The following is a 27,359-nucleotide window of genomic DNA, read 5'->3' on the forward strand; positions in this document are numbered from 1 at the left end:
TTTTAATTTTGTTTTAAGATCAAATTAAAGGTGTTATAATCAATATTCCGGGAACTTCATTTTGTTTTATATACGTAGTGTTACGATAGACCAAGTTTGTATTTAAAAGCTAAATGAGTATTGTCATTATCACTATCGCAGTCTGTTTTACACTCTTACGCGTCTGTCAAACATTTGTCACCACCTTCATCATCATCATTATCATATCAGCCGATGGACGTCCACTGCAAGACATAGGGATTCTTTTGTAGGGAAGGGATAATCCTATTGTAGGGATTTCCATACATCACGATCCTGTGTTGATGGTGGTGGTGGGGGGTGCAACCACACTGCGCTTTCTAGTGCAGGGTCACCATTCCAGCACCTTGGAGCCATCGTCCATCGACTCTTCGAACTATGTTAACACCTTATCCAAAGCTAATCGAACTTCTCTGATTTGATTTCTTATAAATATGTATACAGAGTAGAATATAGAGAATATCTAAATAGATCTATAAAAATATTTATTTACTAGCAGACGCCAGCGTCTTCGTCCGCTCTTAGACCTCTTTAATCCAGCCCTTACTGTAGGCTGTTAGGCTGTAAAAATTAAGTGATTTCTCCCGTTTTCCCAACATTTCCCTTCACTGCTCTGCTCTTATTGATCGTATCGTGAAAAGTATACTATAACATGCCAAGGTGTATGAAGAATAATTGTACCAAGTTTCGTTAAAATCCGTCGAGTAGTTTTTGTTTCTTTAATGAACATACAGACAGACAGACAGACAAAAATTTTACTGATTACATTTTTGGCATCAGTATCGATCACTAATCACGCACTGATAATTATTTTGGAAATTAGACAGAATTGAGCTCTTTACAGATTTATTATAAATATAAATATAAGAATAAAGTATAGGTACAAAAAGTAACAATAAACATAACTTTATTACAACTAATGTAATATCTCACGATTGATATCAAATAGTGATCTATTTCCAGCGATCCATGAAAAACTTAAGTATTGTTATCCCCATCCTGAGGTAGGTATACTATAATTATAATAAGACTGTTATAATTTATACGTACGTTATGTGGAAGTACCTAGTGTAGGAAAAGTTCATGTCTTTAAATCTTTAATCTTACGACTAAGTCATCATGACTTAAGATTAAAGATTTAAATCTGAGTCCGTGGGAATTATTCTGTCGAAAGTTTTGCGCAACTGTTTGGTATAAAAGTTAACATTGTTTAAGCTTTTGAAATGTAACATAATGTTCGTGCAGTTATGGCAGAGTCAGAATAAAAAAAAAATTCCTGTTGAAGTTTTGGTGGATGAAATTTATATTATTGTAATTGTATTTAAATATAGAACTTAAGTATGCAAGCCTCCATTTTTAACCGACTTCAAAAAAAGGAGGAGGTTTCTCAATTCGACCGTATATATATATTTTTTTTTATGTGTGTTCGCGCATAACTTCGCCATTTATGTCTAATTACAAACTTATTTTCTTTAATTTCGTGTCGAATTTTTCGAGTCACATAATATTTAAAACATGCAGAATACAATTGAAATTTAAATCTAGTTGAAAAACACTTTCTAAATTTCACTATCTAAATTTCGTTCGCTGCCTAATTTGCCATTTTTGAAATTTATTTTAGTAACAAAAGTTCTTTTCGAATACCCAATATATTTACCTAATTTTATCTTTTTTAATTAGTAATATTTTATAAGTAAAAGTATAACAAACAGACCGACAGAGTGAGAAAGACATTTATAGTATTCAGACGAGTTGTTGAACATCATGTTAAGACGCTAATAAAAACTACCCTATAAATGAATCAAAGCGACATTAATTATATTAAAGTTATAGCCGACAAAAAAGTTATAATCCCATCCAATTAATTATACCACAGCGGAGCAATTGATGTAGACCACACAAACAGAAAACATAACCAATAAATCAACATGTATTTACGACTAATGATTTCACTTTTTAATTAATTAATGTATAAGTACAAATAATAGTAATTGAAGGTCCAATGATACCCACACGGATGTCCTGGAGACCTAATAGATTGCATATTTAATTCTGACCTCTCGGCGTACACCCGCGAATTTAAACAACACGTCTTCGTTTCATAAAACACACCTTATTGTATACAGAATAAGGGTTATATAGTCTGAATGATGCACGAAAATTTATCATTGTAAAATGCACTTTATGTCAACGCTATAATGTCTATGGATGAATACGATTAACAATTTAATTTCTTAATGTAAAATAAACTTTATACTTACACGAAATAAGGCTTAAACATGTGCGATAAGACTTACTTGCGTTATTTGAATTCAATCCTATCTCGTTGAGATAGGGTCTAAAGTTGAGTACATTTTCAAACATTTGGATCATTGTACAATCCATATTTATTGTAGCATGGTTTCATGCGACAATCGGAACATGAACTGAGGTTGAAAGCTCGTTAAACGCTTATTTGCTTTACTAATTTATGTATATGCGGTATTAAATGGCGATTTTAATAATTCCTCATTAGTGCCTATTGATTTAGTACGTGATTATACATTTGGAGATAAATAAATCTTACATCTGCTTGCTTTAACTTGGGTTTCATGTGAAAGTTTAAGCTATCCTTAAATAACTATACTAAAGTTCACTTATTTATGCCGCCATTTGTACCGAAACCTGAAATAGGTACATATTGTTGAACAGAAGTAGGTACAATGCTGAAGTTTATTATGAACAATGAATAATTAATTTACTATGTTATTTTTCGAGAAAAGTGGTTGACTCTGATTTTAACTTTGAAAATAAAATTTTAATAGATAAAAAAATATTTAAAAAAAATATCGTTTAATATTTTATAAGGATACTCACTCGGGTTTTAGAGTCAAACTTAGGTACGTTGAGGCTTTCTTGGTTTTTCGGTTGCATTTCCGCCTGAACTTATAAGGTTTTTTTTTCGTAGAGTTGCTGAAATTAGTGTAAATGAGTATTAGTAACAATTGAAACATTTCTAACTAACATTTCCGAAAATATAAATAATGAAACACAACTGCTCAAGATGTACCTACCTAATAATAATTGTCGTGAACAAGGTTTTTAATTATGATACTATGCTTTAAACATAAACAACAAATGAAAAATTCTTCCTTCAATAGAGGTTTTTTTGTAATGTTATAAGCAAGTACTTGACTACAATCAGGTCTGATGGTTAGCAATGATGCAGCCAGCCTATAAATAGATAGATATACTTTATTTGCATACCACAAAGACAAATACAAGTGAAATAAAAACATATTTAGAAGAGATCGGCATACAGCATACTTTAGTGAAACGCGCTTGCCTAAAAGATGCCTATTCAATCTGTACTTAAAGATACCCACGTTCTAGGTGGTAGGGAAAACGGAACATTTGTAAGGAAGGTTCGTAATGAGTCATTGAGGTAGGTTGGTTTATTTTTTCATCTATGAAGTGCACGATACTACTAATAATAATAATATCACACAATCCTTTCGTCTATTGTGCATTGTGCCTTGACATAACAAATTCAAAGGATTTATTTCAAAGCGTATCCTATAATAATCTTAATAGGATATCAACAACAACTAGGAAAATAATTATTTTTCGCGATCGCGTGCAAATATTTTACACCATTCCGCAAAGTTGAAGCAAATGATTTAAGACGTGAACTGATCATAAAATTTTCATATTTTAATACTAACTAATAAACATTGCGTGATTTAATTACGTACAGAACGAAATTAGCATAACCTTTTAAATGTAGGGAAACAGAAAGCGAAGCGATATTTCAATGTTATCTTTTAATAGATCAAACTTGCGGCATTTATTAAATGACAGACACTTGAATCGTCTGCTAGACATTGTTGGCATTGGCTAAAAAATGCCAGCCAAGTCGCATCATTGCAATAGCTTTTTTATTCATGTACCTAATTATTAGTGCCTTGTTACCCTAGTAGCCCAGAGGATATGATCTCTGCCTTCGATTTTGAGGGCGTAGGTTTAAACCCGGTCTGCATCGTGCTACCCAACTTTTTAGTTATGTATATATCGTCGTTCGTTATCAACCCATATTCGGCTCACTGCTGAGCTCGAGTCTCCTCTCAGAGGGGTTAGGCCAATAGTCCACCACGCTGGCCCAATGCGGATTGCCGGACTTCACACACGCAGAGACTGAAGAAAATTCTCTGGTGTGCAGGTTTCCTCACGATGTTTTTCCTTCACAGTTTGAGACACTTGATATTTAATTTCATAAAATGCACACAACTGCAAAGTTGGAGGTGCATGCTCCGGACCAGATTCGAACCCACACCCTCCGGAATCGGAGGCAGAGGTCATATCCACTGGGCTATCACGGCTCTCCGTATGTATATATAAGAAATCAAATATCACGTGTCTCAAACGGTGAAGGAAAAACAACGTGTGTCTGCCAATCCTCATTGGGCCAGTGTGTCTTATTCTGAGAGGAGACTCGTCCTTAACAGCTGAATATAGATTATTAATGATTATGATAATATTAGTATTTTGCTGATCGAGTGGTTTACCTATGCAACTTAGGATCATCGTTAGGATATGAAACACTATATTTTTAATTTTAACAAATTCTCGGTAGTAGCCTGTAAATCGTTATCACTAAACTCGTTATTTGAGTACACCACAGAGCCAGACTCCTTATAGCAGAAGAGATATGGAGCTTAAACTCACCACACTGCTGCTATGTGGGTTGGTTGGTAAATCAAAAATCTTTAACTTTAAACCTCTCTGACTCTATTAAAGAAATATGTTCAAGTTGTGTTCACCGTGGAATATATGTACATAGATGTTTTAAATTTTTATAAAAAAAAAATATTGCGCTTAAATACTGTTGATTTCAGTAATTCTATTTAATTTCTAGCAAATATAAATAGCAGACGTACATTGACTTAAGCATCTACACAAATGGTTCATTGTGAATACCCTGATCCCTGTTTCGAGCAGCAGTGAACTACAGTACAGTTCATAACCTAATCTGACACATTTTCAACCTAAAAATGTCTATACAAATGTATAATCCCTTCTTATATTGGAACTTAAATCTGTAATCCTAACTTCATTATTTGACAACAATTTCTTTAATAAACAAATTGAAACTTTATCACTATAGTCGAAAAGTTTAAAATTAAAATTTATAGATACCTATATTACAAAGTGTATAATTTTATCAGGTATTACTTGTTAATTTTTTTAATGAAATTTTAACTTTATTCATTTGAGTTACGGCGTAAAACAGGTAATGTCTTGTTGGACTTGAAACGTTTTTGTTCTAAGTAATAATCTTGTTAGAGCGTATGCCTCAAGACGATAATCCGTTTATTACCAATGATCTCATAATAGTTACATTCAATTATAACAATTCTGTTTCGATTGAGTGTTAATATTTTTGATGAATGGGTGGTAACTGTTATGTTTTAATGGTTTTTAGTGGTATTACTTTTTTCAATGTAATGCAATCACCCTTCGTCTTATGGAGAACAAATTAAGGAGTACAAAATAAGTTACTTTAGCTCACTACTAACACTTTACTATCTTGAATACTGAAAAACAATATTTCATTGTTTTATTACATTTGTACATTTGCCAAGAAACAAAATGAAATGCTCGTTAAACTTTTTACAGAGAAAAAACATCAACGCGCATTCAGCTCGTAATAAATATCGGAAAAAACTAAATTTGAATATTAAATATCTACATAAAGTTTAATATATGAATTAGAAACTATTTACTGGATGAATATTTATATATACAAATTTAGTACGTTAAAAATATACGATAAGGTAGGTATAAGGTAAGGCCAAAAAATTTCCATCATCATCATTATCAACTCATATTCGGCTCACTGCTGAGCTAGTCCACCACGCTGGCCCAATGCGGATTGGCAGACTTCACACGCGTAGAGAATTAAGAAAATTATCTGGTATGCAGATTTCCTCACGATGTTTTTCCTTCACCGTTTGAGACACTTTCTTAAAGAGAAAAATTTCCAAACCAAACTATTATTAACCATTATTAACTAGGTGGACTGAGAACAGGGAGCCGCTGAATACTGGCGAATCGAGACCGTTTGGTTGGGAAGTCCATGCAAGCCTATGTCTAGCAGTGGACGGCTAACGGCTGATAAAACATCACTTGAAAATGTAATAATGACTGTTTTTGTAAAAAGTGCGCATGACGTCACGATACACACTGCTATTATTTATAACGTATTTTTTATTCAATTTCCAGTACTCCAAGGGTTAATATGAGGATGATGACTAGTAAACATGTCTCCTTGTCCACAGTAACGCAGTCGGAACAGGAGCGCTCGTGCATCGCTCTTCTGCGGTTGCAGCGTCGTTGCGGACAGTTCCTCTGGGTCCACGCCGTGCTGCAGCTCAAGGACAACCTGGAGAACTCGCAGCGGCCTGTCATCGTTTGCACTAACCAGGTGTTAAGGTAAAAACATGCAAATCGTCACTTACAAAACTATGGAAACTATATTAAAGCCATACTCGATGTGTACTGTTTACGCACATCGGCTATGGCTTTTTATGAAGACGCATGTCATTTCATAACTTATTTATTTTAAATTATGTATTGTTTATTTTAAATTGTTATTAAAAATATATTAACTATATCGAATCGTTCTAAGCTTATTAGTATATATTTTTTTAATTTAGGAACAAGTTAAACAATTTAACTTTTTATTTACTCGCTAACATACTATTTTATTAAGACTCAATAGCTTCGCGGTTAATCAAAACTTAAAATTAGAAATACTCAATACAATAGATTGACGAATAAAATATATAAATTAAAACTAAGAATTACACAGTTTATTAAATTTATAATAAATAAAATAATTATAACAAATACACACCATCTAATTGTTCACCCAGAGGCAAGGTATCTAATACATTAGCACTATTACCCCTCTGGATAGCAAGGCTTAACCTTTGGACCAAATAATTATTATTAGGTGTGAAATGGCTAGCAATTTATACCCTCATCTTTAATTTGTTTCTTGGTAAACAGTGCAGCTCGAGCATGGGCTTAGTATAGAGGTCAGTGGCATGCAAAATTGCGCTGCCTATCCTGAGGACTATATTTCTGTTGCATCAAACTAAGCCGACCAACTGGCATTAAAGCAGCTTGGTGGGACTTAGTTAGAAGTTCTCTCTCCTACAACAAGAGAGGTCTGGCTCTATCTATACCCAAAATCCGATTTGGGTAAAGGGCTAGGTATTGGTCGATTGCAATATGCATATTATTTTATTCCTACTGTACACGTTTTAGATAAAATATGATGTTGCTTCATACATAAATGCTTAAATGAAGCTAGGTTTTATTATAAAAAAAAAAACATTTTTTGAATTGCTCGTATTCAAAATTAACATTTATTAAGGTCATGATTTACTAAAGCTTCGTCACCGATAGACTAAAGATAAAAGGTACCTACGCTTATCAGTATGAATATAATTAATTGCACATTTAATTGGTCGTTATATTAATGTCAAGCTGTCAACATTACTCCACGTCAAAGCTATGTTAATATTACATAAACACTGGAAAGCTAACAAACCTATAAAGAACTCAGGTGATATTTAAACGAAAATAAATAATGCGTTTAATAACACAAGTGAATGTTTTATGTCTGTGTACGTGAAAATGTGTATGAAATGGTAGAATAAGTATGAAATGGTAGATTGAATATTGTATTGATATAAATTGTGCGAACTATTGGCCAATTTGAATATGACGTTATCTTGTTTGTGACTGTACTACTTCATATTTTAAATGATCGATATAGGGGGTTATATTGGATGCTTGCTCGGAACTCCAGGTTGTCCCTGGAAAACAAGATACTTGTCTATAAAATTAGTTGTGTGGATTAGCTTGCGACTCCAACATCACCATTATACAAAGAGCGCAAAACTACATACTGAAACAAGTGTCGAACGCGCCGTGGTTTCTACGAATACCAGAAAATCACGAATACTTGCAAATGTCAACAGTAAATGCAGAAATAAAATCCGCTCCACAAAAATATACTCAGAAATCATCCCAATCATCTGGCTGTCCAGTTAACGATACTAGAGGCGATTTGACGCTTGAACAGACGGCAAATTCTTGATTGAAAGCCACATATGACATACATATGGAGCTTCTCCCGCTGGGAAAAGTTGCTTCTAACCACCAAATCTCCCTACAACTCCTCTGCTCATAGTCTATCGACTAATCGCGTGAGATCAATAGAACAAAAAAAAGAAACAGAATCTATCGGATTTCAGTCCTTAACCGAAAGCTTCATGGTTTACACGCGTGAAATTAAATAAAAGCCGGTATTATTACCCCATTACAGACTACAGATTAAGTACTAACCCGTACGTAATAAATAACCCATAGCAATTTTACAAGTAACATCTCACTCACAGAGCACTAAATTATCAGAGCTAAATCATGAAAGTCAAAACAACGAACGTAATCGACCTTTCCCTTGGAATCTGTTATTGACCATTAATACGTCAAAACCGCCGCAATCTAGTGATCAAGGGGGAAATCACTTCATCTTAGCAATTATTTGGGCGATCACTTGAAATGGATTGCCAGAGTTTAAGTCTACATAATGTACTGAAAATAATGGGATTTATTATACTATGTCAGCTTGGGTAATTTATTAGACATAAACAGTCTTGAAGTGTATTTCTATTGAACTAAACATGCATTTAAAGCGTTTTCACTCTATTTTCAATAATCTCTTGAACGTATTTCAAAAACAGTTTAAAAAGAATATAAAAACGTTGACTCCCCCCACCCCTTTGAAATAATTTTCTGAATTTTTTTATCTTTATGAAGATCAGAAAAGGAAGCTCAAAAGGGCAGAGCCGTAAAGCTTATTAATTATTAAAAAAAAGGAAATTCAACTCGGCTTTTATATGCCAGAAAACTTACTTATTTACTTTTATTTATATACTTAATATACTAGGTATTGTATATGTATAATGTACCTACCTAATTATGTTATGAAATGCAAGTATATGGTGAGTAATCTAGCCCATTTTCTACAACGATGCTTTGAAAACGCTAAAAGCTGAGTCTAACTTGACTAATTGTCTTTAAAGCCACTCTGTTAAAGCTTATAGTTCAAGTTAAAACAGAGTATGAAAAATGGCCTCTATAACTCATAACGATTACTTACAAAGTACTTCCCTATTGAGAGATCACTGTAGGAAGACGCAAATACTCTTACTATTGGACGTACACATTTCATCTTACTATTGGCTTGCATCGATCCATAAAAAAATGCCAGTAAATTCTGAAACAAGGTAATTTTTACGATTTTTCTAAAGCTTAAATATTTACAGGAGCATAAATAGTAATAATTATATATATAGGTAATTAATTATAAGGTTTCTCTGCGTGATCGAATCAGAAATGAGGAGATCCGCAAACGAACCAAAGTCACTGACATAGCTCAGCGAGCCGCGAAGCTGAAGGGGCAATGGACAGGCCACATAGTTCGAAGAGCCGATGGACGTTGGGGTCCCAAGGTGCTGGAATGGCGACCCCGCACAAGAAAGCGCAGTGTTGGTCGACCCCTCACTAGGTGGAAGACATCAAACAGGTTGCAGGGAGCTGCTGGATGCTGGCGGCTCGAGGCTGTTTTCTTTGAAAGTCCATGCAAGAGGCCAACAGTGGACGTCCATCGACTGATAATGATGATGATGATGATGAATAGGTAATAGAAAGTAAGAGGCAGTGGATGAAATTCTGATAAATCATGCAAAATATACCTATATTTTGAATAGTAGACTCGTTTAAAGTTATACCTACCTTATTATTGTTTTTCATGAGGCTTTCAGTTAAGAAATCCTGTATAATACAAATTCACAAACACAAATATCTACATAGAACCTCCTGTTTTTTGGAAGTCAGATAAACTATATCATACACAGACCCCATGCAGACAACCTGTCAGAACTGGGTTAGAATAACACCACTCAACAAATGTACAGGGGAAACGGCACATGCTACGAATGAATTCATTTATCTTCATACCTGGACAGTTTGCCGTGTATTAACACAGCTCGGCCTCACACTCCGCGGCGTTATCGTAAACTCGTAGTAAGGTTGCTGCCATAGACACCAGAAATATAGACAGCGTTCCGGTCATAGACAACATAAATATAGAGAAGAGCGTGCGGGTCGTAGACATTGAAAATATAGAGAGCACATAAAAAATATGTTCAAAGAAGCGATGATACTAATATGGCAAACACAACGTTAATGTATATTCATATGTTCATGATTAAGACGCAACCATTAATGTCCCTACTGCCTGTTCTAACCATTTAAGAAGAAGATTATAAGCTTTTAATTTAGTTATAAGTATAATGTAGGTAAATAGCAAGCTTTCAGCATTATTTCTTCAGATAGATATTTCTACATAAGGAGTACGAGGATAAAATAATCCTATGCTATTCGCTGATAAAGTAGCCTAAAATTACGAGTAGTGTTTTATTATTAAAATTTAAACGTTTGTCGACGGGCCTGAAACAAAGATTTCTTTTTTGTTTTATTATTATTAAGACTTTCGCAGTCCCGCCTGGTGGTGAATACTGTACTCACTGACTAGAAAGTATAAAGTTTATATTATCCTGTTAATAAATATTCTTGACAGGAATTATTAGTAAGTATATTATTTTTAGAAGATATAATTATTAGTATGACAATAGCTATTAATGTACTTCAATACAAGTAAAAGATATAATCGATTAAATACAAGCCCAAAGGGTCTACAAGCTAACATGATAGGCGACGTCATGTCTACTATTCTTCATTCTAAGTCGCGACGAATAAATATTGTACGGGGGTTGATTTATGAAACGCGGAGCCAGCGATCCGATGTACTATCGGGATGTTTTGAAATATGCCCGCGCAGCCCATTGTGATGTGAGAAACGGTGTTTAACAAGCGCCGAGCACCAAGCACCGGGCTTGATCGATGGAATTTACTCCCAGCAATATTTTATAGCGCGAAAATACACCAAAACACCTGATACCGGGGCAATGTTGTGGCTATCTTGTTTGTATATTGCGCCGCATTGCGCCTCGCTTGAGATAGGTTAATAAGAGCAGCGCGCAATTTTATTAACCTTTGTGTAGTGTTTAAGATTGGTGAAAATGATTTTTGAGCGCCTTCAATTTAGGAACAAGGCACCTATATAGTTCGACCTTAAGATAATATACTTATTTTTAATTTTTCAACTAAAGGTTACTCTGGTTTGAGATGGGTTAATAAGAGCAGCGTGCAATTTTATTATATTAACCTTTGTGTAGTGTTTGAGATTGGTGAAAATGATTTTTGAGCGCCTTCAATTTAGAAGCAAGGCACCTATATAGTTCGATCTTAAGATAATATACTTATTTTTAATTATTCAACTAAAGGTTACTCTAGTTTCAGATAGGTTAATAAGAGCAGCGTGCAATTTTATTAACCTTTGTGTAGTGTTTGAGATTGGTGAAAATGATTTTTGAGCGCCTTCAATTTAGGAGCAAGGCACCTATATAGTTCGACCTTAAGATAATTTACTAATTTTTAATTATTCAACTAAAGGTTACTCTAGTTTGAGATAGGTTAATAAGAGCAGCGTGCAATTTTATTAACCTTTGTGTAATGTTTGAGATTGGTGAAAATGATTTTTGAGCGCCTTCAATTTAGGAGCAAGGGGCCTATTTAGTTCGACCTGATAATGTACTAATTTTTATTAATTCAACTAAAGGTTATGCTGGTTTAGGAGTTTTAGGTTATAAAATTAATTTTTCATCACAAAAACACCAGTGTTACATATATTTTCTTTGTACATACATATATTGCGCTGCGTTGCGCCCCGCTCAGGGCAGCGTACAATTTTATTAACCTTTGCTTAGTGTTTGAGATTGGTGAACATGATTTATGAGCGCCTACAATTTAGGAGTAGGTGTATACCTACCTATTTAGTTAGACCTGATGAATAAAGTAAATAAATAATGTCTTGTTGGATCAGTGGTTAAATTCGTGGCACGAAACCACATGTTTCGAGTCACGAGGTACAGAGTTCGAGTCCTTGGTTGGGCTGTGAAATACTGAGCTTTTTTCTTACAAAATTCAGTAAAGTGCGGGAAGTTAGCAGTACCTACTACAAACTACATTAAGCTGTCAGTCCAGCGTATCATCTAATAGTGATCGTTAAAGAGCAAAACTATGGGCCTCAACAGAAAGCTCAGTCAGATCGATATGACCTCTGCCTCCGAAAGGCAGGGAACCTCCTCCGGAGGGGCCGCGTATCCGCATTGGGCCAGCGTAGTGGACTATTGGCCTAACCCCTCTCATTCTGAGAGGAGACTCGAGCTCAGCAGTGAGCCAAAAATGGGTTGATAAACATACGATACGAAAGCAATCTTATAATTTTTACTAACACAATTAAATTTTATTTGGTCAATAAACATATTTTACCCTACAAACACTTAACTAGATTTATGTTAGATTGAAATGATTTCACATCGCATAGCGTAAAACATCGATACGCTAACCATGTACTAGCATGTAATTGCACCCCTAAAGACATTAAAATTTATAACCGCAAAGCCCTGAAGCTAGTGCCACAACTATTAATTTAGCTGATAATTCTAAACAAGCTCATTATACTGTGACTAAGAGCTCAAATTAATCGTCAGTAGGCGCGTAGATAGTAAATCTAAATTAATATCAGAACGAGTGGGTGACAGAGTGACCTAAACAATCAACAAGCACAAAGGGCGAGTTCTAGACTTTTAAACGTAGAGTCCAAGTCATAAACCTATGTAACACCTAATATTTTATTATAAGTTCATTACTATTAGACAGCCCACGGATTCACCGGCGTAGTGCCCATTTCCCGGGAAACTACGCCGGTGAATATAATACGGGAATATGGGGACAAAAGATAACCTATGTAAGTCAGTGCAGTTAAAACTTTCAATAGGGTTAAGATGTTTTTTGTATGTTTGAGTTATTTTTGGGTTAATTATGAGCTCGTGTATTTTTGAACAAACCCTCTGTATATAAAGAAGAAATAAAAAAACATATTGTTTGTTCGTGCGCTAAAGACGCTCTACAAAACTAGTGTATAACCTGTCTTCTTCTGTAGCTATATTCAAGGATAGTAGGAAGTAATATTTATTTGAAAGCATTGAATTTCAAATAATTATGTCCAGTTTACCCATTTTTATAGACGAGAGTTAAATAAATAGCTGAACGATAATATTGTCTAAAAGTAAATTCTTAGAGACAGATAATTGGCTCGAAAATAATAAAAAATTTTAATTTCAGGCTCTAAAACCATGGCTTCTGAATTGATATTTATTGTCTAAAAGCTTTGTTTAATCGCTATAAGCTTATGCTTGTGCCACATTTTTAAACTCAATACAATAATCTGCTCACAAGCTTGGTCGCATTGTTAGCGAGATTGCGTCATTTGTCACGTTTCGTAGATACTTACCTTCTCGTAGATACTTATATTATACTAGTTATACATATGGAGCCACGATAAAATTTATATAAGACTAGCGGACTGTAGATTTTTTCCGGGATTAAAAGTAGCAGTCATGTTGCTCTATGACCTCTACCTACATACTCATTAAAATCGGATCAGATGCTCCCGAGAAAATTCCGAACACACAGACAGACAGACAAAAATTTTAATTAAAAAAAAGCTTGATTATGTGTTAGTTTTGTGTAAATAAGCACTTGATAAAACACAGTTATTTTAAAATCAAAGACACTTTTTTGAAAAATATCTAAAAGTTATCTAGCTGTTTATTTCTCATTTTTGACAAATGGCTATTTCCAAATAACGCAGAAACCCCAATATTTCATAGGCCAACCGAGAACCTCATGGTTCATACCTAAACAGCCATCTAGCCATGAGACACGTCGATTCTCCTTCTACAAACGCTTCGAAAACTAACAAAATGTATGGCAACATGGCTAGAGGCTCAGGTTATCTGGACCAACGAGGTAACTTATAATAAGATATTTCAAAATACCATAGTACCGTAGAATTAGACCAGTTGATAAACATATGTCTATTTATTATGACTTGTCGAAGCTCAGGTTCTATTTATTATATGTTCCTACTTGTTTATGTGAGTATAACCTTTATAGAGGCAGTTTTATTACGGATCGCCGTATAAGTCTTAATGTCTTTATAAATCCATAGGGACCAGTGTCTGGTATACACAGATATAAACGTTGTGATATGTAGACCGAACAATGATATTTTAACACCAAAGATGCACAGTAAAAAAAAGACGAAATATTATTAATTATTAGTCTATTTTGGAAGATTATTACTTGGACAACCGTTTGTCACTTTGGTGAATCATAATATTCTATTAGAATTAGGTAACTTTTATTTGGTTATTTTAAGGTTTTGAACCTGGAATGTTAGGAATGTTTACGATTAAGGAGAAAGGTGCAATAATATGCACATCAGGAAATGAAAAATTAATTTCATTCAATATGCTGTTTCTATATTAGTACGTACTAGTAGATACGAGCGGACGCCCGCGACTTCGTGGAAATCATTTTCACAATCCCGCGGAAACCATGGATTTTTCCGGGATGAAAAGTAGCCTATGAGTTAATCCAGGGTATTATCTATCTTCGTTTTAAATTTCAGCCAAATCTGTTAAGTAGTAGTAGCATACAAACTTTCGCGTTTATAATATTAGTAAGAAGGAAGTATTTACCTAAAAAACTAAGGTTGTATTTTTTTCTCACTAAGATGCATTGTATGACGTCCGCTTAGTATGACGTATTTGTGAATACCCTTTGATGTCATTATAAACGGATTCCACTGTACTTTATAGAAGTAAAGTTTGTGGTGTTGTATTATTGTGTTTTGAATGGTTATCTCTGGGTCAACTAAGCCGATATTGAAAACTCTTTTACTACTAGAAAGCCACGTTATTTGTGAGTGTCATAGGCTTTATTTTATCCCCATATTCTCAAGGGAACGGGAACTATGCAACGGATAACTATGGCACACCGCGAGGCGTCGGCAAGTATTCAATAAAGTTTTCATATATCAATGGTTACAGACAACAAATTGTCAACATGTCGACCGCCTACGTCACTTCGCGGAGATTTATGCGTTACGTCGACGCAGACGCACAAATTGGCAACGAATGCGAATTTTATTCCATTACCCGCGTTATGCATAACGAGACTACGCATTGAGAGGGTAATAAAAAAAATGAAAAATGAGCACTTTAATTGCATTAATTATCATTTTATTATACTCGTAGGAATGTAAGAGTTGATAATGATACGTATAATAAATCTTATAGAAATACCTACTTATACACATAAGTAAGGTAGTATTTAGGTAGTTAATTTAAATAATATTAAGATTATTTAAATTAACTACCTAAATAGGTACTACCATATTTTTGTAATTTTAAAAATTAAAAGAAATTTTTTGTCTTAATTATTGGTCTAGATATAAATCTAATGAACAGCAATTCATAGAGTTAAGCAAAAGCTGCCTAAGGTCAAAGCTTATCGCTATAAGACCATTGATTTAAACGATTTGTAATTATTATTAATAACTTTAAATAATCATCATCGTTACTCCAATTGATACTTATCTAAGGGGTTCATTGAAAGTTGTGCCAATAACCGAAAAGTTAAAAGAAAGCAGACTAAGATGGTACGGCACGTTTTACGTAGACCTGACTATGTGGTAATAAAGTACCTTTAATTTACCACAAGTAAAAGAGGTAGGGGTAGACCTTTGACTAGTTGATTGACTACAGAAGGATTTGAAAGAACTGAGACTCTGTCTAAAACGCATACCAGCGTTCAAAGTGGTGCCAATTGGGAAAGCAGACTTCGTGTAACGGGAATATGCGAGGTGACAGAAGAAGTTACTTTAACTGGGAGACCTCCATTCCAGGACATAAAAGCCTTGTCGCTCTATTATTCCCAGTGAAACCTCTCAGTACCCCCACTAATAGACTGACAAAGATTCCCAGTTCCCAGATTGATCCTAACGAACATTATCAGCTGTATTTATAAGACGACTTGACTCCCCAATGTTTGAGGCCCAAAACATCGAACACCATTTCAGTTGTTCTAGGTAGAGATCCCCAGTTCCCAGATTGATCCCTATCAACCAACACACTGTATTTAAGTGCCTTTCGTCTTTCGACTTGACTCTCAACGTTTGTGGAACAAAACATCGAACACCATTTCAGTTGTTCTAGGTAGAGATCCCCAGTTCCCAGATTGATCCCTATCAACCAACACTATCTGTAGGTAATAAAGCCTCTTTCGTCTTTTGATTTGACTCCAACATTTGAGAGCCAAAACATCGAACATCATTTCAGTTGTTCTAGGTAGAGGTCCCCAATTCCCAGATTGATCCTTATCAACCAACTCACATCTATTTAAGTGCCTTTCATCTTTCGACTTAACTGCCAACATTTGAGGGCCAAAACATCGAACACCATTTCAGTTGTTCTAGGTAGAGATCCCCAGTTCCCAGATTGATCAACCAACACTATCTGTATTTATGCCTTTCGTCTCTCGACTTGACTTCATTTGAGGGCCAAAATATCGAACACAATTTCAGTTGTTCTAGGTAGACGCAAGGGGCAAAGGTTGGCACTTGTTGTAGAGGCAAATGAACCCTAATTACACTACAAGTATTACTACAAGTCTGAACACGTTTTCTAATATGGATAATACACAAGTTAGTTGGCGTAAGGTGCTAGGATAAGCAACCATCTTCTTATACTCGGTAATTATTAAATTAGTTTAGAAGCCATTTTTAAAAGTCAAATAGGCACGAGTACCTACCTACCTATATGTTTGTAGTAACAATGCTAAAACTCTGCTTTTCAGAAGGCAAATACTATTGATGAGAGCTGACAAAAACTCAGCAGTGTATATGTTTACAAAAGATGACAATTATAATTAATAAAATACTAGCAGATACCTGTGTCTCCTTCCGCGTGGAATTTCTCCAATATTAAACTATGGATGTTAATACAAAGTTAGCCCACCGATTCTACTTCCCACACCCTTAAAAATATCCCTGTTCCTGTTACTGTAAAAATTAGCACAGCTGTATGGTATAGCTATAATATATCAGCTTTATGATATTTATAGTATCAATTATTATCATTAACAACTACGAGTATAATACAAACCTACTATATATACTACATTTATAAACCATTAAAGTTTATAAAGCTTTTAAAAGTTCCCACTACCTTTAGGATTACCTATAGATTAGTAATGCTAGCTACCCACGGTCCGATAAAACTCCAACGTTCATTGGTCGCGATCTTTGCTTCAGGTACGTCTTTGTCGGTAGGATGGTCCCACCAATCAGACCTGGACCAATTATTCTTAATTGGTCCAGGTCTGATTATTCTTAATTGAACGTTAATCTGTCCAGCCGGGGCTCGAACCCAGAACCTCAGTCTTGTAAATCCACCGCGCATAGCACTGCGCCACTGAAGCCGTAATGCCGGCAGCGCTGCAGGCATGTTAGTATATCGGACTGTATGTGGCTAGCATAAGTAGTTGAGGAAGAGCACGTTTAATTCCCATAGGTCAAGTTCATTATGCGGAACGTGTGTAAGCGGCTCCTTATCCCTTACCCTTTGATTCGTGGTTATCTCTGCGAATGCTAAGCGATTTGTCGTCATCCAAAATACCTATATTTAAACATTGATGCGGGTACAGTCGCGATGAAAAGGTATGATTTTTTCTATTATAACATATAATTCGAAAAGCCAACATCTTAAAAAGCTTTCGCTTAACTGCTGGATCAAGAGTCGAATACAGAAAGCAGTGATTAACTGAGACAACGCGTATAATGAGGAGGTTCCTCACTATGGAGCCCTGACCACTAATTGCTTGGGCACTCAAATATCCCGCAGCGGGAAGGTTGATTTTTTTTCATAAATTCAAATAGTGTTTTGTGATATATTAACATTGTTAAAAATTTTAAAAAAGAGCGAGAAGTTTCAATCCACCACGCTGTTCCAGTGCGAATTAGCGGGGTTTACCAGAGTTGGAAATTAGGTGCACGTTAAGACGTTAGTCCCAGTCATTATCATTAACATCTGATGTGTCATTGAATTTAACATTATCATTACCCTAATTCCAAAACCAGCCAATCCGCATTCGAGCATTGTCGTGGGTCTACGCTCCAGATCTCCTCTTACAAGGAATAGGCTGATAATGATGATGATGTAATGGACGAAGTCGTTGGCTTAGTTATTTTAATTGTTATCAAAAGCGTAACGAAATGTTTATGTAAACAGATACGTATTGTTTACCGCGAAATATTGCTAAGCACTTTTAACCACGACTGTACCGTAAGTCCAGGACTCGAGTCCAAGTATGTGACATTTCCCTGAATCCACTATCCAAAAGGTCACCTCAAAGCTTGAGTTAACGTTAAAGGTTATATTGGGACTTTACAAATTTAATACTTTAGCGATGGCGTCAATTACACTATTGTTTCAATAAAACGTACATTTGTATTGTATTACATGAATTCCTACTTAGGAGGATACATATCGGTATTGGTACGGAAGTTCACAGAATGCCTTAAGCGACGAATAAGTACTTACAACCTGTCTTCACTATTGCTAGTATAATCTGTTTGGATAAGAGTATTATTGTAATTCGATGTATGCTTTTAAACCCTTCTATTAATATATTCGCATACATAATAAATAGTCCACTAATCATTTTACAGAAATATAACCCAAAACGTGCACGGATTCAAAAAAAAACTACAACCCTTTTATAACTCTTTAGGAGTAGAATTTTGGAAAAATTTTGAATCACATTATTTTTACTAAGTACTTATTTTTCTGGTAACCTACCAATTTTCACAAATGTAACTTGAAAAATGAAGGAAATTTCATAAATTTTTTTATCCCCTTTTATTTATTTATGCGACAAAGTATGGTATAATATTCTTATTATGGCCTAAAATTGTGCCAATTCATTCATATCAATTTATTGAGTGGTTTCAGCGTGATGCCCGATTAACAAAAAACACGGACATACAGACAAAAAATGTTAAAAAAAAAATTTGGCTTCAATATCGTGTAATTTGTGACATACAAAATAATTTTTTATTTCAAATTAAGTTTGCTTTTACAATAATATTGTAATTACTTGTAACTGACTTAACCTAAGACTAATTATATGTTTATTGTATAACAAGTAGGTATAGATAATAAAATAAAACATCTTTAGGTACACGTTACTATCAAATGAAAAAAAAACATATAAAACTATGTACTTAATAAGGTTCACAAGTGCAATCCATAAACCACACCGGAATCACTGACAAGATCTTCCACACAGTAAATTCCACCGGCATGTCTATACCTTTAACTATCTATTCAGCCTTAACCGCTAAACGATTACCAGCTTATCTGCGGCAATAATTTGAATCTAAACTTAATACGCTACATTTTCCAACATTGCCTTATCAATTGTGAAATAATTTTCACATACAAGGCACATGGGCTGCGGCACTACTTAATATAAACATTAAACTTTAGTAGTACCCATTCCCCGTTCCTACTAATGGGCAAAGCATGTAACTAAGCGTACGTACTGTGATATGCGATTCTTTCCTATAATAAAATGGGGTTTCAACAATCGTCATGTTTCATTATACTTATCCACATCTTGTAACGTAAAAGAAGCAATTGCTGGTCTTCTCTCTAGCTTATAAGAATAGATATGTGATAAATATAACTAAAGATATTGGTTCTCGGGTCTAGGAGCAAAATATTCATTAATTGGCCTGCTTTAACTCTGTGTAAGTAGGTATGTGAAATTTGTGACGATTCGGACACAATTACGAAATTAGTGATTCATGGTGGTTGGGGGTTTTATTCGGTTAGACTTCGGTGCGCCCGATAACAAAATATGGCACCTGAAAATTGTCCAACAACACTTGAATTTAAATATATTTTCTTATCTATTCTTCAAAAATCGGTTCTTAGATCGTTCCTTGTTTCTGTTATTTTATAAGGTTGGCTGGTTGTAGGTACTTGCACTTATATCAGTATCGCTTAGCTACTACAAGTTTGTGCAATAGCATCATGAAGAAATTTTTTGTTGATCTTTTTTTCTACTGTCACCGGGGGATAATTTGTGGTACTGAGTTTATTTAGGCCAGTAAATGAAAATTTGCTTCTTACGAGGTTAAAATAAAACAATTTTGTCAACAGTGAACAAGAGGCAGCAGTGATGAAGGCGAATCCATGGCTCTACCACTACTATGCCGTACAGTCCAAACTACACTACGGATTAGCGTACGAGGCAGCGACGAGGATGTACGGGCCGCCCCCACCCGATATACAAGTCTACCCTCCAACGATGCAGTACACGCCAACGCCACCCGTCTGTTTGAATGGGAACCAACCTGTTATGATGCCAAACGCTGGAATCCAACCTCATATCCCACATGTTCCTCCGCACCTAACACCGATACATTACGCTTACGAGAGGCACGACAATATACCGGTGGACTACTCAGTATCATTACAGGAGAACAGGTAGGACACTCCAACATTTTGCCATACCCATAGGAATCTTGATAATGAAGCAATTTCAATGACATGTACCTAGGCGTAACGTATACCGCATAAATTATATACCTTAAAATTTAAAGCAAGCCTGTACCATGATGTGTGTGATTTTAAACAGTCCTTAATTCAATTACATTAGACATATTTAGGATTTTACATTTTCTAAATTCTCTCAAGTCTGTCTGGATGTAGACATCGAACGTTGCTAGTTACTACCTTACCTTACCAAAAAAGACTAAACGCACCATTTCTCTTGCCCTTTTACTAAGATTTCAATCACACACCGTATTTTTAATCTTTTACTAAATTCATAATAAGATCGACTTAAAACCTCGAATGTAACATTAGATATTATTTTCAGAGCATACCTCAATCTACGGATTGACGAAACGAGGTCTCAACCCAGTGCCAAGAGGAAAGGGAAACAACCTCTAGAAAAGACACCTGTAACTAATTTATCACCGCGTTTCTCAACTAACACTGGAGACACTTTGGTGGCGGTCGCAACGTCGATAACAACACGGAGACCAGGGTCTAAGAACATCAGTATGACAGAAACAGAGATGATGGACCAATGGAATCCGAGTCCGACGTGGTCGGAATCGGCGTTGCAGAAAGTTCCAGATGTGTGTCAACAGGATCTAAGTCCTTACGTGACAACGACACCGCCAACGCCTTCTGGCACGCCAACAGCTTACTCCCAAAATTATGGCCACACGTTTGTATTCGACTGGTCACCAGAGCAATACGTTCCTCACACTAACAATAGATGTAGTACAATAACAACGGAAAGTTCCTATCAGCAAACATGGAATAGAAATCAAAGAACGACCTTCGCCAGCAATGGTGATACTATGGTCGATGAAAACTGTAATCCTAATAGAATAAGTTTACCAATGAGGGTTAGTCGAACGCCACCAGAACAAAATATTACTAGAGAAGGCGAAACGCTTAGAAGACCAATGGGTAAGTTAGAAATGCACAAAACAGACCGACCATTTTACGACGTTCTAGTGGGATCATAAAATAAATAAATGATGTATGTAATCAAGATCCCAAATAACATATTTTACTACTAGGGTTCGCACCACTACATAAAATTGTACCTACTACTAAACTTATTTCTTTATTTATTTGGTACACTAGTGATTGTTATAACTTCGTCGGAGTAGAACTGTTAGTAGTAAGGCCTTTTGTACTAGCGCCAATCACATTGCTGGTCTGAAGAGTATGGTTGCCAGTTTAACTAGCAGATTAAGTTTAAAAGCAAAAAAATATAAAAGCCAAAAAAAAAATATGATTAATGACCTTACATTTCTTTCCAGATCATCCTCATCCAGATTCTCCAGGGGCCAAAAAGCCAGCGTTATAACTGTAAATTAACTTAATAAAATGTTTATATTAGTGTATTATGTTGTTACCTTATACTCGTAGATAATAAAATATGTCCACAATAATGTACCTACGCAAAATTCGGTCACTTATAATGCTGTTAGAAGTGAGAGTTTGTGAATAATAGATATATGTAAATCGTTGCTCTTACTACGACTTGCTGCTCCCTGTTAACCTATAGCAGTTACGAGGTAAGGATCTCCTTATTAAAACGCTTTTAGAAAGACGTTAGGCTCCTTATGTTCTTCTATCCCTTGGGTGACTTCTCGTACTCTTTCTAAAGCAAAACTGCGCTCGGTTTAACTACCCACTGACGCTGCTACGATTTGTAATAAGATAAGCTTATAGTAACCTACTCGTAGCAAATCTTAGACCATTTAATGGTATAAGTAGCAAATACATGATCAGAAAAAAAACTACCATTTGTTGTATTTTTTAATCGTTTAGCATTATCTACTTTTTTTAAGCAGCATGACATCTAGAAACAGGGCCTGTATACTCAGACATACCTTATTTTAAGTTTTACATCGTAAAGTGAAGTATGCATAGAATATAAGTAAGTATGGGCTACCACAGGCATCCTGAAAGCTAACCGCTTAATAAATGACCGTGAGATGCGTACGTACAGCAAGAGGTAAAAGTTCTGGAACTCTCCTGTGATCTATGTGTTTTTAAGATGTAAAATATATATAATTACAATATTGTACAAATTTTACCATCACATAAAATGTGATTATTAATTAGCTACGAAAATGTATATTTTGTATAAATATAATGTAAAGAAACTTTTAATTTGGTAATTATTTAAGAAATTAAAAACTTTTAGTTAACTGTTAAATGAAGAAGACATTATTAAAATTTTCAGTATTAGTAATAAGTAGAGAAAATTGTCTGTACATTGACTACAGGGTGACTATAATTTTTTTTGTTGTAAAAATGTAGAAACTTAAGTTTAAAAACATCACACCTGAAAAATATAAAAAGTAGGTACTTACCTACAATTATTTCAAGAAAAATTACCAATCATAATTGGTATGCTGGATTATTTGCTTGACCTTCATAATCCTTTTACATTGATGTCTTTTACAAAAAAATATTTTGTAACATTAAAATGTGAAATATGTTTTGATGACTATAATTTTCCTAAACCAACCAAGTTAGCAAAAGACATCTACTTGCTAACTGGTCAAAAAATTGCAAAGCTAACATAAAACCCTCTACATTTATGTTTTACTCAAAAACCTGAGCATCATAAAGAAATGTTGACTCTATAATGCAAATCAAAAAGACTTTGCAATTGAATGTCGTAAAACATAGATGATTTTCTGCCAGATCAGAGTGATAGGGTAATACTTGAACTAGGTTCAAGAAAATATGTATCATAAAATATAATATTGAGGCAAATAAATCTAATTTGAATTTAAATTTTGAATATGATATTGTCTTTTGGATCCATCGGTTCTTCATGGAGAACAGCAAAATATTTCAATTATTTCTGATTGTGTATGAGATTAAAATAATTAAATAAATGAAGAAATATGTCTTCCTAAACACTCATCCGTCCACCATTAGATTTTATAATAGACAAGTAAGGTCCTTGAAATTGTTGAATAGTTTTTTTTACCCACTTTTATAAAAGCTGGGTATCTTTGTAAATTAATTTAGCTAATATCAGATTGCCAGCTAAGTATTTAATTAAGAAAATCGACAATAAATAATAAAACGATGATAATAATTTAAAAAGACTTTTATTTATCCTTAAAGAATTAATTATTATAGATTTAGACAATTCAATTACTATGTCATAATGATTCTACTTAATATACAGTAGCCGAAGCCTTACAGTTTTCCGCAGGTTCTGTTTCCGTGAGAATATGGGGATAAAATATAACCTGTAACACTTACAAATAATGTGGGTTTCTAGTGGTAAAAGAATTTTTAAAATTGGTTCAGTAGATCCAGAGATTACCCCCCTACAACACCACACACTACCCCTCTCCTAACTCTCCTCTTAGTATAGATTTACTCGGGCCTAAGGCGCATATTTCTTAACAAACAAAGATCTCTAGCTGTATCTTTCCTGCCATATGGAGTAGACAAATCGTACAGTCTCAAAATAAGGCCTATATTAAAATTGTCAGGTAGGGCCTTTATCAATGTAGACACAATTTCACTGGGCATTTTCTGTAATACAATTTGAGCTCTGTCTTGCCCACACTGAACAATATACACAAGAAATTCAAATATAAACTGAGTCTGTGGTGTGACCTCGCCATTTTTTCCTGCCAATTGAGAAAAGGATTTGTACAGCATATCTAAAGCTGACTGTAAGGGCTCCTTTATAATTATACTAGAGCTCTGACTTTGAGAGTAATACAAAGATGAGTCAGACGAATTGTCATTCAGTCTCCTTAATTTACTTGATGCAGTCATTTCTATATCTTCAGAGTCATCATGTCTACGTTTTCTGGAAGTATGAACCCTATTTGATATGCAATTTTCAAGGGCTGCATAAATACAATACACTGTAAGTTTTGCCAAAACAGCAGACTGTGGCTCTACTAACTCCTCACATAATTTAGCATTATACAGATACTGAGGGAGCACATGCAGTAAAAGAGCTTCTGTACACCTTTCTATATCAAAATAGCACATTGCTAAGACAATGTCTACAGATCTATCCAAATCATCTTGATACCTGAATTTGAGAGTTTCCTTGAGTAAATTAGTAACAAACCACACTGGACCTGCAGTTTCCAGAAGGCTCTGAACTGTAACTGTAGCATCAATGTGCAAGTATCCTCTAGTTTTAATGTCTTCCCATACAGTTTGTAACTGTTCTAGGATTGGCTGCCTGGATATGATACTATGAGAAAAAGGCATTATTTTCGATTTTGGTATGGATGGTGGTTGAATATCAAACTGCATCTTCCTGATTATCTGACACATGAGCACAGCTCTTTCCTTAAAATTGTCAATTTGTGCCATTTCAACATCAGTTGGTGGGGTCAAAAACTGCTGTACCATATTCAATGGCTTTATAAAGGCATCTTGGTGAACCACATTGATGTAGGAACAAAGCCAAACAGAAGCGCAAACTGCTAACGAAGCCATCTTCTGCCTTAAAGAGTCCAACATACGCTTCACATCTGCAGCGGAAATTGAACCCTGCTCCCAAGCAAATAAGATCTCTTTTACCACTCCACTAACATTTACACACAAATCATGCGGTTTCAAATTAGTATTCTTAAAATCAAAATCTGGTGCACTTAGATGATGAATGAATATATCTACCAGTTGCATGTCACATTTTTGCAATATCTGATCTGGTGACTTGTGAGCACCTTTATGGGCCATACATTCTCTAACCCACTGTTCAAAAAAGGAGTCACCATTTTCATCAAGCACAGCTTCAGCTCCGTAGTCTTGTACAATGGAGCAAAGAATTAAAAATGAAATGTCAAAAATGTAAACCTTAGATTGAGAAGCACCCTTTTCACTTGCAGCTATTAGAGCATATTCATTGAACTTTATTAATCTTGATACAAACAACTTCAACTTTCCTTCCACTGTGGCTACAGCTAAAATTGTATCTAATGTTGTTCCACCAACAATTTGACAGAGCATTGCATACAGAGATTCCTGAGTTTTATGGGAATCGCCTCCCATAGTTTTGAGAATACCAGCTAAAGTAGGTTCTGCACGGGTTATGAATGATGGTATAGAGCCCTGGAGGCCAGTTGGCTCTAACTTTTGCAATTTAACATCCTTAGTTTCTCGTTTTTGCTTAAAATAAGACAAGTGAGTCTCAGATACAATGTTTAACTTAACTAAAGGTTCCAAAAGAGATACAACACTGTTACACGAGTTCTTCGCATCAACAACATCAAGTAACGGAGTTGATTGCAATAGCTTTTCAAAACCTTCAACAACTTCCACTGAATATTCACCATCTTTATTTACTGTCCCACACATATTGTGAATGTAATTAATAAGTTGGGGTAGTTTTAGAAATGTGAATGCTGCCCATAATGCCTGTTTAGATGCATCTTTACTGGCATCATTCAAACATATGAAACAGCCTCTAATAACCTCACTGTACAATCTGGACAATGGGTAACTTTTTATTCTCTGTATAATCAACAATTGACTTGTAAGTTGCTGCATATCCGCACTAGGATTATCCAGGACTGTCACAGCGATCAACGCTTGTAAAGAATGAGTAACAGTCTCGGGTTTATTATTCAATGGTGCTATTTTATCAATATCCATATTACAAATCTTTTGTAAAGTATCATGTATAGTAACTGGGGCTTTGAACTGTGTATTCATCATCATGAAAGCTGTGATCTCCTGACATTTCTTTGTTACCTCGTTATACTCGTCTGGATCATGTTGCTTAGCTAAATAGAACATGGCCAGAAGGAAATCTGAATGCACTATAGAGTTGAGAAGAGATGTCGATTTTTCTAGAAGCTCCTGACTTTGTATAGGATTTGTAGATGGATATTTACTTAGCGAGTAATGGTATACTTGGAGCAACCAGAGTATGATAGATGAGACGGCGAAGGCAAGTATTTCTTCTTCCATCTTACTGCGACATGTTATGCTATCAAGAAAGCTTTCGAGGAACTCCAATAAGCTTAGAATACAGTGTGGCTTGTGAAAAGCATCGAATTTTGCTATTCTCTGCAGCACTGCCGCATAGGACACTAAATGTGACGCCAAGGAATGTCTTAAATATGAAATAACCAACTGGTTAGCACCACAACCCACCATAGCTTGTTGGAGAATACAATCGGCTAGGTTATACAAATCTCCACTTACGCCTCTGGGAAGAATGGTCTTGATGTTGATGCCCCATTGTATATCCGTCCATCTTTCACGCCAGGCTTTCAAAATTAGAGCCTTCAGAGAGCTTGATTTGCTTGTAATTTTTGACGGATCCATTTCACTTGATTTTCATATGAAAGTTCACTGTGCACTTCAAAGTTTCACCATGAACTGTGTATGCTTGCACAAACCGCACTATTAAAACTAGTAGATGAAGCATAAAATCTATTTATTATTTTATTTTAAAATAAACATTGATTGTTCATTTTTGGGTTGCAACTTGTACAAAAAGTCAAAAACAAATGTCAAATCAAATGTCAAAAACTATTTGACAAAGTTTTTAAACGCCAAATGATATTTTATAAATAACTTAGTATGGTTTTAATAATGAATATGATTAAAAATTTAGCGATTTCAACATATTTATAAATTATCAGTCAG

At 34.9% G+C, this 27,359-nt stretch overlaps 2 protein-coding genes across 4 annotated transcripts in view; one reads left to right on the forward strand and one right to left on the reverse strand.

Annotated features, from left to right (window-relative positions):
* Positions 1-23,558, forward strand: part of LOC112046622 (PAS domain-containing protein cky-1-like) — a 189,075-nt gene extending 165,517 nt beyond the window's left edge. For all 3 annotated transcript variants that reach the window (XM_052888478.1, XM_052888477.1, XM_052888479.1), the window contains 4 exons: positions 6,336-6,489; positions 20,334-20,660; positions 21,055-21,659; positions 22,019-23,558. In XM_052888478.1, the coding sequence (XP_052744438.1) occupies positions 6,336-6,489; positions 20,334-20,660; positions 21,055-21,659; positions 22,019-22,065 (1,133 nt within the window). In that variant the 3' untranslated portion in view covers positions 22,066-23,558. The remainder of the gene's footprint in view (positions 1-6,335; positions 6,490-20,333; positions 20,661-21,054; positions 21,660-22,018) is intronic.
* A 258-nt stretch (positions 23,559-23,816) lies between these two features.
* LOC112046621 (mediator of RNA polymerase II transcription subunit 24) lies at positions 23,817-27,203 on the reverse strand. The gene has a single exon (XM_024083321.2). It carries the CDS (start codon positions 27,033-27,035, stop codon positions 24,108-24,110), a length of 2,928 nt encoding a protein of 975 aa, XP_023939089.2. The 5' UTR covers positions 27,036-27,203; the 3' UTR covers positions 23,817-24,107.
* Between the last annotated feature and the right edge of the window lie 156 nt (positions 27,204-27,359).

This window comes from Bicyclus anynana, chromosome 22, assembly GCF_947172395.1.
Source record: "Bicyclus anynana chromosome 22, ilBicAnyn1.1, whole genome shotgun sequence".
In the NCBI taxonomy this organism is placed as follows: domain Eukaryota; kingdom Metazoa; phylum Arthropoda; class Insecta; order Lepidoptera; family Nymphalidae; genus Bicyclus; species Bicyclus anynana.